Genomic DNA, 14,100 nt, shown 5'->3' on the forward strand with positions numbered 1-14,100 from the left:
TCACTGGGCAAAGTGGAGCAATTATCTCAAGCAGCAAGGTTTGAGTGTCAAGAAAGTATTGTATTTGTTTATTTTGAATTTTTACTCCTAGGGAAAGAAAAGACATTTTTGAGATTGGCTGGCAAGGGGTCCAGGTCCTCTGTCTGGATGCAGATTAATTGTAGAGGGCTTCATTTTAGTGCAGTCCAGACAATAATAAGAAGTAAACTTGCCTTCTTCTTTTTATCAGGCTTGGTTGGGTTGGGTTGGGTTGGATTGGGTTAGGTTGGATTTGTTTGGTTTGGTTTGGTTTGGTTTGGTTTGGTTTGGTTTGGTTTGGTTTGGTTTGGCTGTGCTTGGCTTGGCTGTGCTTGGCATGGCTTGGCTTGGTTCGAGTTGGTTTGAGCTGGGTTGGTGGGTTGGGTTGGGTTCGGTTTCCAGCTTCCAACTTCCCAACCCTAATGTCTTTCCTGCAAATATTTACCCTTGACTGTTAAGGACTTGATTTTATCCATTTTTCATCTGAAATCGCAAATTCCAAATTTCAACTCATCTCATGAAGACTCAATTTGCAGAACCACATACTGAAGCATACATGCACTCTGAGGGTTGAAATGGACAGTGGGGTTCAACTTCCTGTCTAGTGCAGAAATGCTACAGCATCCCTGACAGATGGCCATCCAGCCTCTGTTTAAGTATATCTCATAAAGGAGAATCTGCCACTTCTGAACCTGTTGAAAGTTCTTATCATTAGGACATTTTTCCTGATACCAAACTGAAATCTACTTCCATCTTTTTCAAAGCTCATTGTCTTTTGTCTGATCTTCTGGAAAAACTCTTGAGTTCCCCAAACTAATGACACTGAAGTCCACAAACTCTTGAGCCACCTCCAAAACTCTGTTCAGAAAGGGCCGATTAGAGACAATTTTGGAGTTTATGACCTGTATGGCAACTTGGACCTGACTCAGCTAGTTACAGCCTAAATTCATCACACTGTACACCTGTTTTTGATCTTCAGGCAGCATTGATGTGACCTGGAATTGAAGGAAATTATGCTTTGGTCAGACCATTTTTGTTAGCTCTGGAGTTTTCTGTAACTACCCTTCACACAGGGAGGGAGGACATATTTAATTGGTTTAATCCACGTGCATGGTGTGCCCTGTTGGGTTACAAAGAATAGTTCTTGGGGCTCTAGTCCAGTGTTTTCCAAACTTGGCAACTTTGAAACTTGTGGACTTCAACACCCAGTGTTCCATAGTCAGCATGCTCTAAACCCTGGTTTAATCAAGAAATGTGTTGCCAATTGAAATGAAGGAGTGGGGTTGTATCTATCCATAAATTCTGAAGCACTTTTTTTTAGCAACATGATATGAAGCTATAGAACAGATAGTTTGAGCGCTACTGTAGGAAGGCAAAAAAATGCAGCTGATCATACATGGGTAGGAGCCTTTGTTAGGATTATGTGAAATGATAGGAACAGAAAAAATAGCATTTTTTCCAGTCTAGATAGCTATTCAGAGATTTTGTTTTGGGTAACCCAATCTCAGGAAAGGAAGGACTGAAGAAACATTCCCAAGGGTGCTCTGAAGAATATTTTAGGCATCTGTTTTAATTTATTAAACTTAGAATTGATTAATATATAATCTAGCATATTTATCTGGACAGACCTTAAACGTGTTTGTCAAGACCGCTGCTGTGAATATGGTCACCCATGTATTACTGTAATTCCATGTTGGACATACTTCATGTTCTTTGTAGAAAGCAATGTCATCTACCATGTATGACCCATGAAACATTCCTTCTCTGTTGCAGTGCTTACCCTATGGAACAACATATCTCCCAGTCTTCAGATGACCTTTTATAACCTGGTTTTCCCCCCAAGCATTGCGCCAGAGCTTAAGATGAGCCCATTTGGACAGAAAGGTCTTGAATGGAATATGTAATGACTGGTCTCAGTTATTCTGCTTTTCCTGCTTTTCTGTTCTGGGTGTTTATCGCATTTTATTTTTACTCCCTTTCTCTTTATGCTTATAGCGACTGCAGTTGTAAACTATCCAGAGTTGTTTTGTAATTTGAGCAACTGTATAAATTAAATAAACTAAGAGCTCTACTAATTCTGCCACATCTTCTCCAGGAAAAATTTCAAATATTTAAAGGCAGCAGTTGGGTCTCTCTGCAGGATTCTCTTTTGAGGCTAAATTTACACATCATCTTCTACCATTTTTCATAGCTTTCCCTTTCAGACCCCTTACAGTCATGATTATTCTCCTTTGGACATGTTCCTATTCATCAATATTCCTCCTAAAATGCAGTGCCCAGAATGAAATACAATATTCTAGGTATATCTGACCAATGCAGATTAGAGAAGCCTTATGACTTCTCTTAATTTTTACATTAGAACATCTGCAGCTGTATCCCATCAATGTTTCATGTCTATATTGAGATCCACCAGGACACCCAGATTCCCCAAAGCTTTGAGTAGCAAACAATCAAAATCATCAAATGAAAAATAGACCCCACAAAAATAACAACCCCAAATGTAAACATTAACATCAAAAATTATATATAAGAAAATGCAAAGTCATGTTTCTATTGGATTTCAACAATCAATCACAGCATTTTTACACATGCTGCTGACTCATGTAATCTGCCTTATCTTATACTCATATTCCAATAGAGAAGAATATCTGTAGCTCAGGGTTGAACTATGAAGTCCTTGGTGCCCTCTGAGGTTGTTTGTTTGCTTGCAGACATTTTAACACCCAAGTAGGTAATGTCATCAGTGCCATTGCTATCTGTATACCCATTTGATATTCCAAATTTGAATAACCTTTTGTTGGTTTCTGCCCGTTGTTCCAGCTTGCCAAGATCCTCCTGAATCTTGAAGTTGTCCTCTCAGAAGTTTGTTATCACTCTATCTTTATATTGTTAGCAAAGCTGATAATCAAAGATTTTAGCCCTTCATCCAAGTCATTTATAAATATGTAGAACAGCAGAGGGCCTAGAACTGAGCCTTATGGTACTCCATTGCACTCATTCTTCAGGCTTGACACTGAGTATGATTGTTCGATAGTCCAACTCATATGTTACCATCATTTTTAGTAGGTGTCAAATGCTTTGCTGGAATCAAGAAACATGTTTTTTCCTGCATGACAACCAGTTAATGTGGTCACTTTAACAGAAAAGTAGATCAGTTTGTGTTGGCATGTCTGACATTTTCTATTCCAATCCTTGGAGAGGTGAGATGTGCCACAATAAAATAGTGGAGAAATCCAGCCTACTCGTTACATTGTGACTGTCTGATAGTATATATCCTCCCACCTACCCACTTGCCTCTCTAAGGTAACAGCAAAATGATTGATTTCAGTTCTTTGCATTCATTTAAAAGTTATTTCCCTAGAGAAAAGGGATTTTATTCTAGATATCTCACTTTGATTGCTTCTATTAGTATCAATATTTTTCCAACTTTGGGAAACTCACTCTATTATATTCTTTTGAGAGAACTAAATATTCATGTTCTTATAATCCACGAATAGCTTTGAATATTTAGGTATTTGGGTGTTTAATATGTACTGTAGAACAGTGGTCCCCAACCATTGTGGCTTGGTGGCCTGGTTGTGGAGTGGGGAGAGGGGAATTGGCCCATGCAAGTGTCAGGCCAGCACCCACATGTGCAGCTCAACTGGCATGAACAGCAGGCCAAGACGCACATATGTGAGTGCCAGCCAGCCTGCCACTTGCACAAATTGAGCTGCACATTTGTGTGTGCACGCACATTCCAGCCAGCCACTCGCATGGCCCAATTCCAAATAGGCCACAGTCCAGTAGTGGACTGGAGCCCAGGGGTTAGGGACCTCTGCTATAGAACACAGATACAGTCTCTTTGAGTGCCAAGGGCCAAACCTGACCTGAGAGTTGCCTGGGGAGCAGTTCTGTATGCCCTGTGTGTGTGTGTATAATAGTCATGTAACAATTTACCTCTTCTATCAAAGTGAAAAGAATAATTTGCCTACAGTTCTTGCAGGGTATTTTGCGGTCAATTCCATTGGTTGGGAGAAGAGGTTCCTGTTGTTGCATCTTGAATGTATAAGAAAGCACAGTTTTCTTTTGAGGTGGCCTTATTTAAAATGTTAAGCAATGAGATTGCTAATAAAAAGTGTGGGGGGGGGGGAGAGAAAGCAGTGCTTGGCTTATTCTATCACAATTAATGGAATACACTCACGAAAGTGCTTATTATTTATACAATGCTGCCCTTAATCTAATTGCTAAATTGTTTTTACTAAATTGTCTAGCAGCTGTAAACATCCCCAGTGATCACATCGTGCGTGTTCTTCTCTGAAGTATCTATGATTCTATATAATTGTGAAATGCCCAAATAAAATATATCTAAGATTCAGAGAGCTTCCAAGAATAATACCGGGGGCAAGAGTGATAACATCAAACAATTAAATATTACAGATGAATAGCCCTGGGCATTAAAGCGAGTGTGAAGAATGAAGGTGAAAATCTTTTTCCCTCTGTCCTAATTCCAGGGAGAATACTGAGCCATGCCTTAATTCCTTTCAGTGTAACCTACAACCTGTTTCCAATTGTTTGGCATCCACTGAACATATGTGGCACCCAACTGCTGTGCGTAATGTTGTATGAATAGATGCTAGACCTTATCTATCATTTATTTGTCTCATGTGTATGCCCATATATATTACAGACATTTTTATTTAATTATTCAGGAATTGGCATATGAGTTGCATTATCTCATTCCTCTGGGCCCCCTTGCTGACAGAATAATGCAAAGGAGCAGTAGCTAACACTTATACTCTTCAAGTTGTTCATCAGGAAATAAGGCCTCGTTTAATTGCCTTTTTCACATGGGAAGAAAATTGCCCTGAATAAGAAATGTTCATCATAAAAAATGTGTCTCTTCCCTTATCTCTTCTCAGAGTGAAAAGTGTCAGGGCTTGGTTTTCAATTGCAAATAAGTCTCAACTTTGGGACTTCACCATTTTGATAGATACTGAGCAGTATCCTACAAAGTCAGCATGTATATCTGTTTATTCTGGAAAACTTATGGTCTTAGTAAAGATAAGTATGCCACAAGGCTCAGCTTCTGTTCATCAGGAGGCCCTGGACAGATGATTGTTCTCTAGCTCTCCAAACTATAACATGGGGATAATAGAGATGCTTGGTTCTTCTGGGAATGAACATTATGGTGAGTGGGGAATATTTTCAGTTTAAAAAAAGTGTGTGCATGTGTGCCTTCAAATTAGTAGTGTAGTGTATATTGGAGGTGGTGACCCTTTGAGAGCTGTATGCAATGAAATTTCACGTTAATGTATGCCAATTAATGTACATTCAAAGTGACAATAAAATTATTATGCTCTGCTCTGCTCTGCTCTGCTCTGCTCTACTCTAGTTAACTCCTGACAACTGCTTGGACAGTTTTCTTGGCAAGATTTTGAAACTGATTTGCTCTTGCCTGCTTTCTGAAGATGAGATAAAATGATTGGTCCTTCTAAAAGTCTTATGACCATGCTAGCTGGACATTCTTGATGGTTTTAGTTTAACTCATGGGAAAGGTTCGTAAGTTTAGGAGGGCAAAGTGGGAGAAGGAAGGCAAATAGGAACCCAGAAGGGGGGGGGGAACCTATTCCTGCAACTGCAACTGAATAAATGTGTGCAAGTAGAGGAGACGGAAGATGTTTTGGGAAGCTACAAACCAAAATGAAATAGTCCTCACTTGGCAATGATGGTGGGAACTGGAATTTCTGTCACTAAGCAATACAGTAATAAAATAGGATGTCATGTGATCACACTCATGACTCCAGTGGTGGCAATTTTGGTTGCTGTGGTTAATCAACTCCCTTGTAGTTGTTAAGTGTGACATCACCACTATTGGTCATCTCCTGCCAAACTTTCCACTGACTTTGTTTGTTTGGAAGTCAGCACTAAAGGTCAAAAATGGTACTCACTGGCATCTAAATTACAATCACATGTCCACAAGATCACTGCCACAAGACCTAGCCATGAGCTCCTTGTTCAGCACCATTGTAATAACTTTAGTCAATAGGTCAAAGAGAGAGTAATATTTAATATAATTATATGCATTTTTACTCAGAAGATAATCCTGCTAAGGAAATGTGTATAGGAATACCTTAAAGCACTGGCTCTCAACCTTTCCTTCACCATGGACCCTCTTTAAATAGCTTTTGTGGCCATGGACCATGGCCATGGGCCTCCCAACTCAAAATTTAAATCATAGCATTTCTTCAAGCCTTTGCAGATCCCTTGTGATGACGGCAAGCCCTCACCCCGCCCCCCCGCCCCCAGGGGTCCATGCAGTGATGTATTAATAATTAGCAGACTAAGCACGTGCTTAGGGCACCAGGCCCAAAGGGGGCACCACAAAAACTTTTATGTAGCCTAAGCTTGGCTTTGTTTGTACAGTATGTACCAAGGAGGGAGGCACCAAGATTTGTCAGTGCTTAGGGCACCAGTGAGCCTTAATCCGCCACTGGGTCTGTGGACCACAGGTTGAGAACCACTGTCTTAAATACTTCCATATTATTATAAGCAAATGTGCCACCCTGTATCTAACTGTCTAGGGCTATCACTGTTTGAATCTTTACTGAGTTTCATATACTTATGTGAGTGTTCAGAACTTAAGTTCACATGTAATATCAATCTATGATATTTTTCCCAATTTAAGCTTAGTGCAATTGAAAATTTTAGCATGGTGGCTTATCATTTGTATAAAAATTAACTTAACTCTTCAAATCTAACAGGACCAATTCAAACATACTGTAAAACTCTCCAGAAGATGAGCAGGGTGTTAGGGTGATAAATTATCCTAAATGTCTATTTCAGTCACTAAATTCTTTTGACTTATCTATAGGGTGAGTACCAATAAACTAAAAGACAAAAAAATCAGTTATAAAAGGGCCCTCAAGCTAAGCAATATAAGATTTCACTAAAAACACTCACTTCAAAGGATCCAGTTAACTATTTTCATTCCTTCCTTCCCTCCCTACTTACTTCTCCCTTTACTTTATATCTGAATATGTGAGCTGCAAACCACAAAAATGTATGCTCAAATAAATTGCTTTTATGATGTCATGAGACCTTTCCTTTTCTTAACCACTTCAAAGTATCTAGAATAAGTTAATCTAATTAGGTTAGATTTACTCCCAAGGAACTATGCAAAGGATTGCAGTGTGCTTTTTATGACATGCTTAGAAATGCCTCTCAGGTGCTTGAACAACAGCTTTTTTCCCTTATATTTTATATTTTGTAGAACTTCAATAAAGTGTGTGTGTGTGTTTATGTATGTGTAAAAATATAGTATGTATATGTATACTCAAAAGCCTCCCACTCTTTCCTTACATGAACTCTTTTTGACCCAGTCTTCTGCCTTTAAGACCTATCATGGAATGAAACCAGCATCATGTGTATCACATCTCCCTATGTGATGGAAACCTCCTTCCAAGCTTCACATTAATAAAACACTCACTACCACATTTCTTTTGACACTTTTATTCAAACAGAGCATTGTCTTGCTGATGTCTTCTAATGGTCTAAAACATCAAGTAGATTTTATTGGAAAGGGTCAATGGAGGAAATAAGAAAGCAAAGAGACTTTAAAAAGTCCTGTATTGACATTCCTGTTTGATCAAAGAAACGATGCATGGTTACAGAAATAAGTCTCGCTAGAGACCAAAGATCTTACTCTCTAGTATACAGAATTGCAGTCCAAATTGGTAGCACAGTTCATGAACACACTGAGGCAGACTTCTATATAAACCTAGAATCATACTGCATAAGTGTAAAGTAAAAAAAAATGGAAATAATCAGATAATACAAAACTTTTCCAAACACAGTAGAATAAACAATCCACTGTGTCTAACACTTATAGACATTTTTAAGACTATCAAAGACTGTTTTTTCCCTGGGAAAAAATAGCTCTCAGTTTCTGCTCTGGAAAGTATAACTGTTTAAGTGAAGCCACAAAGTTATTGACCTGATTATACCCATGATATTACAGGCCAGGAAGAGTTCAGATATATTTCAGCAATCTGATATGACTTATGATGTAAGTCTTCAACAAAAAAAATTAGCACTCTAATCCTTGATCAATTCATTTCTATTCACAAGTTAATGACAATTCCAGTTTGCTTAACAGATTCAGTTCTGTTCCAGTTAAGTCTTTGAGTTATTATTTATTTGGACTATTTGGTAATGGGTTTAATTAGCTTCAGTGCCCAAGGGCTTCCTTACATGAATTCTGGGTCAGGCTGTTATAACTTGTTTTTCTTCTTTGATTGCAGCTGTAAGCTCTCTTCTAGCAACACATCATGTTCCTCAGAAGAACTCTGGAATGGGAGCCTGGAGACCTTTTGAAATATCAAAAGCCTCAGAGGGCTCTCTCTTTTTCAAGTGGATGATTAGCATGAAATTAAAAACCAAGATTGACACAGACTTAATGGCAACAGAATGTAAACATATCTCAAAGTTTATTCATAAATTGTACTTCTATTAAAATCATAATGTTCATCTTAAGTGGTTCATACAAGAGTAAAGGGCAACTCTCTATTGACATGAATTTCCTGAGACATAGGGCTTTCTTCACTTCCCTATCATCTCCGTTCTCCTTCCCTCAAATAATGAACATGGGACATTTGATTTAACTGCCAGATATTTCTCTCACCATATTCATACTTAATAGTTAATTTTTTCTCAGAATAAGAATTTCAAGGGTTTACTAAAAAAGTAAAAATTTTGTCAGAAAAGGGGACTTTCAGAAATTTGATAAAGAGTTATGGACAGTTGTGGACAGTTGTCCATAACTGAAACCAGAAAGACTTTACTCTGACTCTGGTTGACAATTACTTTATGAATCTGGAATTTTCATTAACATTATTTTCTGAGGAAATTGCCTTTATTCCTTTACCAGTGCTTGTTATTCCCAGTGCAATGGAAATTCTCTCAGAATTACAATTCAATGTTCAACTATGAACACGACTACTATGAATAGTTTCTGCTGTTCAAAATTAAAATGGAACTTTAAAAACATACCCTGTGTAGACTGGTCATTGGGCTATGCTGTTTATATGCATGCCTGTGTATTTTTAAAGAACCTATTTGGGAAGAAAACTGAAGCTAGTTAATTCATAACCAGAAAAGAATAAGGTAATGAAGCCATTTAAAAAAAAAAAGCAGGGCGTCCTTTGCTTTGGAACTGTGTTAAACTACTACATTTTATCTTGGTATATATCAGTGCAATAAATAATAATAATAATCTAAACCCATTTGTTTCTCTCTCTCCCTCACCCAACTTTTAAAACAACATATTTTAAATCAGTCTATTGCCAGAACTTTCTGACAAGAATCTTTGTTAACAAGAATCACTGCTTGATTCCCAGAAACAAAAAGGAATCAAAATATCCTCTGATAACTGTCCTGCAAATGATTGTGTTTCCACACACATACCTCAAAGAAGGACTATGGAAAAGTCCTAGTGGAACCTGTTCAAATTAATATTCAATATTCTAACTAAAACCCACAGGTTGGTTGGATTGAAATAGATTTAAAATCAGTGCAGAATAGATTCCATCCATGAGTTATTCCTCTCTTTGGTTTTATTTGTAGAATCCCCCACATCAGTCTTAAGGGGTTTCCTTTTAAGTAAACAAATGTAATAACAGCCTGTAAATAAATTCAGCCAGGCCCGCAACAAAGTTTAGCAGCATATAGAAGCTGAAAGCAGCTTTCCCTGAAAATACATATAAATAAATTGTAAACATATCATTTGCCTTTTGTGCCTTGAATCAGTTCTGTGTAAAGCAGCAGGTTTTCATTCTATACAATGGACTTTTCTATGGTCAATGTAAAACTTAGTGCAATTATTGTCTTCTTTTGTACCTTGAATTCAATTTTGCATGACTTCACACATTACAGAGCTGTCTGATTTTGCTTTTGAAGTTTCTGAGTCTTTTCAGTATCATGCATCTGTATCAAATAATTCTCAGTGTGATCATAATGCCACAGTATTAAGGTGAGCTTTTGGTAGGGGAAGGGGCCATAGAGCACATCCCTGAATGTCTGGGGCTGGATACTGAAGGAGAGAGTTGAGTAGGTACTCCAGGAAGCACTATTCCTTCCCTTTCTCTTTTCTTCTGCTTCATCCTCCGATTTTGGAACCAGATTTTCACTTGAGTGTCATTGAGGCCCAGAGACTTTGCTATTTCCACACGCCGGGCTCTGGTGAGGTACTTATTGAAATGGAACTCTTTCTCCAGTTCGGTCAGTTGCTTAGTGCTGAAATTGGTTCTCACCATGCTAGGAAGACTGGAAGACCCACAAGCTGCGGGTTTACCTGAAAAGGGTTGAAAAGATTGGACTGTTATGGAAAGTCATAAAATATGCAAATTCCTCGGATTAGACCATCAGGATTACATTGGGGGGGGGGACTTTTCTCCCATTTCTCTCTAATTCAAAGTTACGCATTTATGGAGTCCTTGGAGGAAGCCCGCTATGTTTCCATCTGGATTAGATCAGAGGATGGAAACGAATGAAATATATTAAATCCAGCCCATCTTAAGAGAGTTTCCAGCCTTTGAAAGTGACTATTCTAATGACTTTCGTGGCGGAAACAGGCACAAGGCACTAAATACTTTTAAAAACAAAAACCAAAAAAAAACTTCGGTGGGGCAATTGCGCAATGAGAAAGCTACAAAGTATTCGCATCTGGACAACTTCGCATTAGCAGCAGCAGCAGCAATTCGGGCCTCGAAGGAGCCGAGGACCCTTGCCGTTTTTTCAAGACCAACACCCACCCACCCACCCACCCAAACCGGGCACGCGCCGACGAAGCCCCGCACTTACTTTTCGGGGGCGCGTTCCTCTTGACTTTCATCCACTCGAAAGTGCTGGCCGCCGCTTGGCCGCTGGCCTTGGGGCAGAGATCCGGGGGCGGCGGCCGCAGCAGCGCACCCTTAGGGCAAGGCTGAAAGGTCTCGGCGAGCGCGGTATAATCCATTTGCAGGTAGGCGCCGCCGCTGCCGCCGCCGCCGCCGCCGCCCGGGAAAATGGACGTGGCGTAATGCAGCGGAGCGCTCTCCTCCGGAGCCCCGTAGGGCGCCTCGGGACGGAGCAGGTTGAAGTCGGCCGAGGGGAAAACGTGCGAGGTAAGCGCGCAGGGCGGCAGCTGTTGAGGCTGGAGCCGGGGCGCCTGGTGGTGAGGCGCCAAGCGCTTGGAGAAGTCCGGCAAGCTTCCCGCGGTGGGACCCGGGTAAGCGCCGTCCCCGCCGGCTGACAGGGCGCAGGGCGGCCTCAAAGCCACGCTGCCGGGCTCTGCGCTGCTAAACTTCCCGGCTAAACTCAAGCTGTCCCCGCCCCGCGACAGGTACTCCAGGAAAGAGTTCATCCTTCCCGACCCCGAGGAAGGCACGTCGAGAAGGCACCGCGGCGGCAGGAGCGCGAAGGGGCCGCGGCACCCGTCTCTGCCCTCCCTTTCTCGCTCTCTACCTGCTCCCTTACCCGCACCCGCGCCTGCTGCTGCTGCTGCTGCTGCCCCTCCTCCTCTTCCTCCCCCTCCCTTCAGCCCCCAGGAAAGTCGGCCGTGAGGCAACTATTGTCCTAATATAGAGCCAGCAGGACTGGCACGTGTTTGTCCGCCGGCCAATAAGGGCCTCGGGAGCCTTGGCGCGCGACCTGGGGTTGCTGCTTGGCCCGGCTTGGCTCTTCAGCACTTCCAACTTTGGCCAAGGGAAAGAAAGGGCTGAGGCAGGGGCCAAGCGGAGCCTGCCCGTCCTACCTGGAACCCGGAGACGGAGGGGAAGCGAGGGAGAGGAAAGACTCTGACGTAAACGGTGAGTTAGAGCCCTCAAAAGCAAAGCCCGTTTTCCCCGCTTTCATGCCGGATAGAGACAGGTGGGGGGGGGGGGACACAAACAAACAAGTATTTACCTCTTACAATTTCCAAATGGCTTCTAGGCAGAGGAGAGTTTCTAATCACGAGATCCTCGCTAACAGGTCAGGGGAGATTATTCCTGATAGGGTCGGTGTTCAGGAAGGTTGGTATCAGTAGTGGGCCAGTGAAGGCAGGGGCTGGAAGGTGAGGATCAAGTCAAGCCGCCCTTTCCATGAATCATCCTCTCTTCTCCTCCAGTTTGGAATTCCCAAGCAAGGTTCTAAGCTGCAAAGTACCTGGGAATTAGACTTTGTACAGGATGGCTAGAGATAGGCAGAAATGTCCCCAATTTCAGGGGTTTTTACAGAAGTAACTTCCCTTTTGAGGAGAGATGAACAATGTTTTGTTTTGTTTTTCACTGTGCAAGTATTCATTGTCTCAATACTGGGATTTGACAAAGGCTATTTATTTGTTGCATTGAGAGACTGCAATTCTGGGTAGAGTTCTGTCAATCAGCAAATGATTTACTGGGAGTACTTAACATTGCAGAGGATTGAACTATAAAGCACTTAGCTGCTAATGCTAATTATTTCTGGTCTTGTTTTTTAAAAAAGTGTATCTGATTTTTAACCAGTTCTTCTTAAACCAAGGTATAACTTTTCCTGCTTCATTTTCAGTAAAATAAATCTCACAATGCATCCCAGTTGCCCAAGATACTCACTTTTTTGTGTGTGACCTATTGCATGAGACAGTCTAAGGCATACTGACTTTTTGATGGCAACTGTCCTTTCCTTCCCATGTGGTCTTCCAAACCTAAACTCTTCTAACCTTTGCTATGAAAGGGGTGGATTCTGTGGGCTGAAACATGATGGAAATTAAGAATCTCTGTGCAATCCTGGCAATGGAGAGGTATCTTTGAGCATAAAGAAACAAAAGTCAAGCAGCCGTTTGAATATGATGAAAAGGCAACAAATTTGTAATGGTTAATTTTTTAATATTGATGTGGGTCCAAATTATCATACTTCCAGTAAAGTCATTGAAATAAATACCTACGTCTCATTCTGCTTAATGGCTATACTCAAAGTCTACATCCAATCATTCCTTTAATCAGAAGAAAAGAGGCGCCGATGGGTTTTCTCCCTGAGAATTAGAATCTCATGACTAGCCTTGTATCTCTACTATGGCGGGGTGGGGCATTTGATGCTCTACTTTTGGCAGTTTCATACCTTGAACTAATTTTGATACTGGACGGAAAGGCTGCCCTTCTTTTACATTTAGATCTTTGGCATCTTTAGGAAGAGCTGCACTATTAGCTTTCAGCAGAATTTACTCACCATTGTCCAAAAGGATGAGTCTGTGCAATATTTTAGCTTTGTCTTTATGATCTAAGAAGCATTTCATCTCTTGCTCCATGTGGGCTTTCTCTGATCTGGACTAAAAAGCATCCGGAAGCCAATACAGATCAGGATGGTATCAACAATGCATGCTACTATACTGAGTAGTAGCTATTAATGGTCCTTGGCCAGCTTGTAAGTGCTCTGTGAGTCTTCCTTGCCAGTGAATGTGAGGCCTCATGATGATAATGGGTTTCGTTGTTTCCCTTGGTAATAATAATAACAGTCTTGTTGCTTAATGACTGCTTTCAGTTGGCATAGTAGAAAAACAGAAAGAAGGCACACAAGTGGTACTTTTTTAAAAACTAAAGTCTCAAACCTCTGTCTCCACTTTGAGGGGGGATATATTTTCCTTCAATAGCAGAAAAATTTCCCATGTTGGCATATTAAGTCATAACCTTTCTAAAGTAATTCACAAGTAATCATCCAAAGATGTGAACTTATAGACCACAATACACATTCCAAAACAGTTCTGAACTTCAAAAATTCACTTTGGGGATCTGTTCAATTCAAGATGGGTCTGTAATAATTTGTATTTAGAATTACCAGCCATTCATTTTAGCAAACAGTCACAGCTTAAACTTAGTTCCAAAATAGTTCCCCGTGTCTTGTTTGAGGCTTGTTTTTCAATATTAAAGATAACTAATAACATATACCAAAAATCCCTAAAGCCTCTTCGTTATTATTTCTCATATGTTGAGCGTAGGATTAGATAATACAGAGTTTCACTATTAAATTCTTGAAAACTTTCTCAAAACTGCTATTTTAAGGGTTAGTTCCTTGAAACAAACCTATTGAAGTCTTGGAGTGGGGAGGAAATAC

At 40.6% G+C, this 14,100-nt stretch overlaps 1 protein-coding gene across 1 annotated transcript; it reads right to left on the minus strand.

Moving 5' to 3' along the window:
• Positions 1-9,916: 9,916 nt before the first annotated feature.
• On the minus strand, positions 9,917-11,398 carry HOXD1 (homeobox D1). Its single transcript, XM_026697251.2, has 2 exons — positions 10,858-11,398; positions 9,917-10,348 (listed from the first exon to the last, which is right to left on the minus strand). The coding sequence occupies exons 1-2, from the start codon at positions 11,396-11,398 to the stop codon at positions 10,023-10,025; spliced, it is 867 nt and encodes a 288-aa protein (XP_026553036.1). The 3' UTR covers positions 9,917-10,022.
• Between the last annotated feature and the right edge of the window lie 2,702 nt (positions 11,399-14,100).

The sequence above is a fragment of the Pseudonaja textilis genome, chromosome 1, assembly GCF_049901715.1.
Source record: "Pseudonaja textilis isolate UNSWEBS1 chromosome 1, rPseTex1.2, whole genome shotgun sequence".
NCBI classification, from domain to species: domain Eukaryota; kingdom Metazoa; phylum Chordata; class Lepidosauria; order Squamata; family Elapidae; genus Pseudonaja; species Pseudonaja textilis.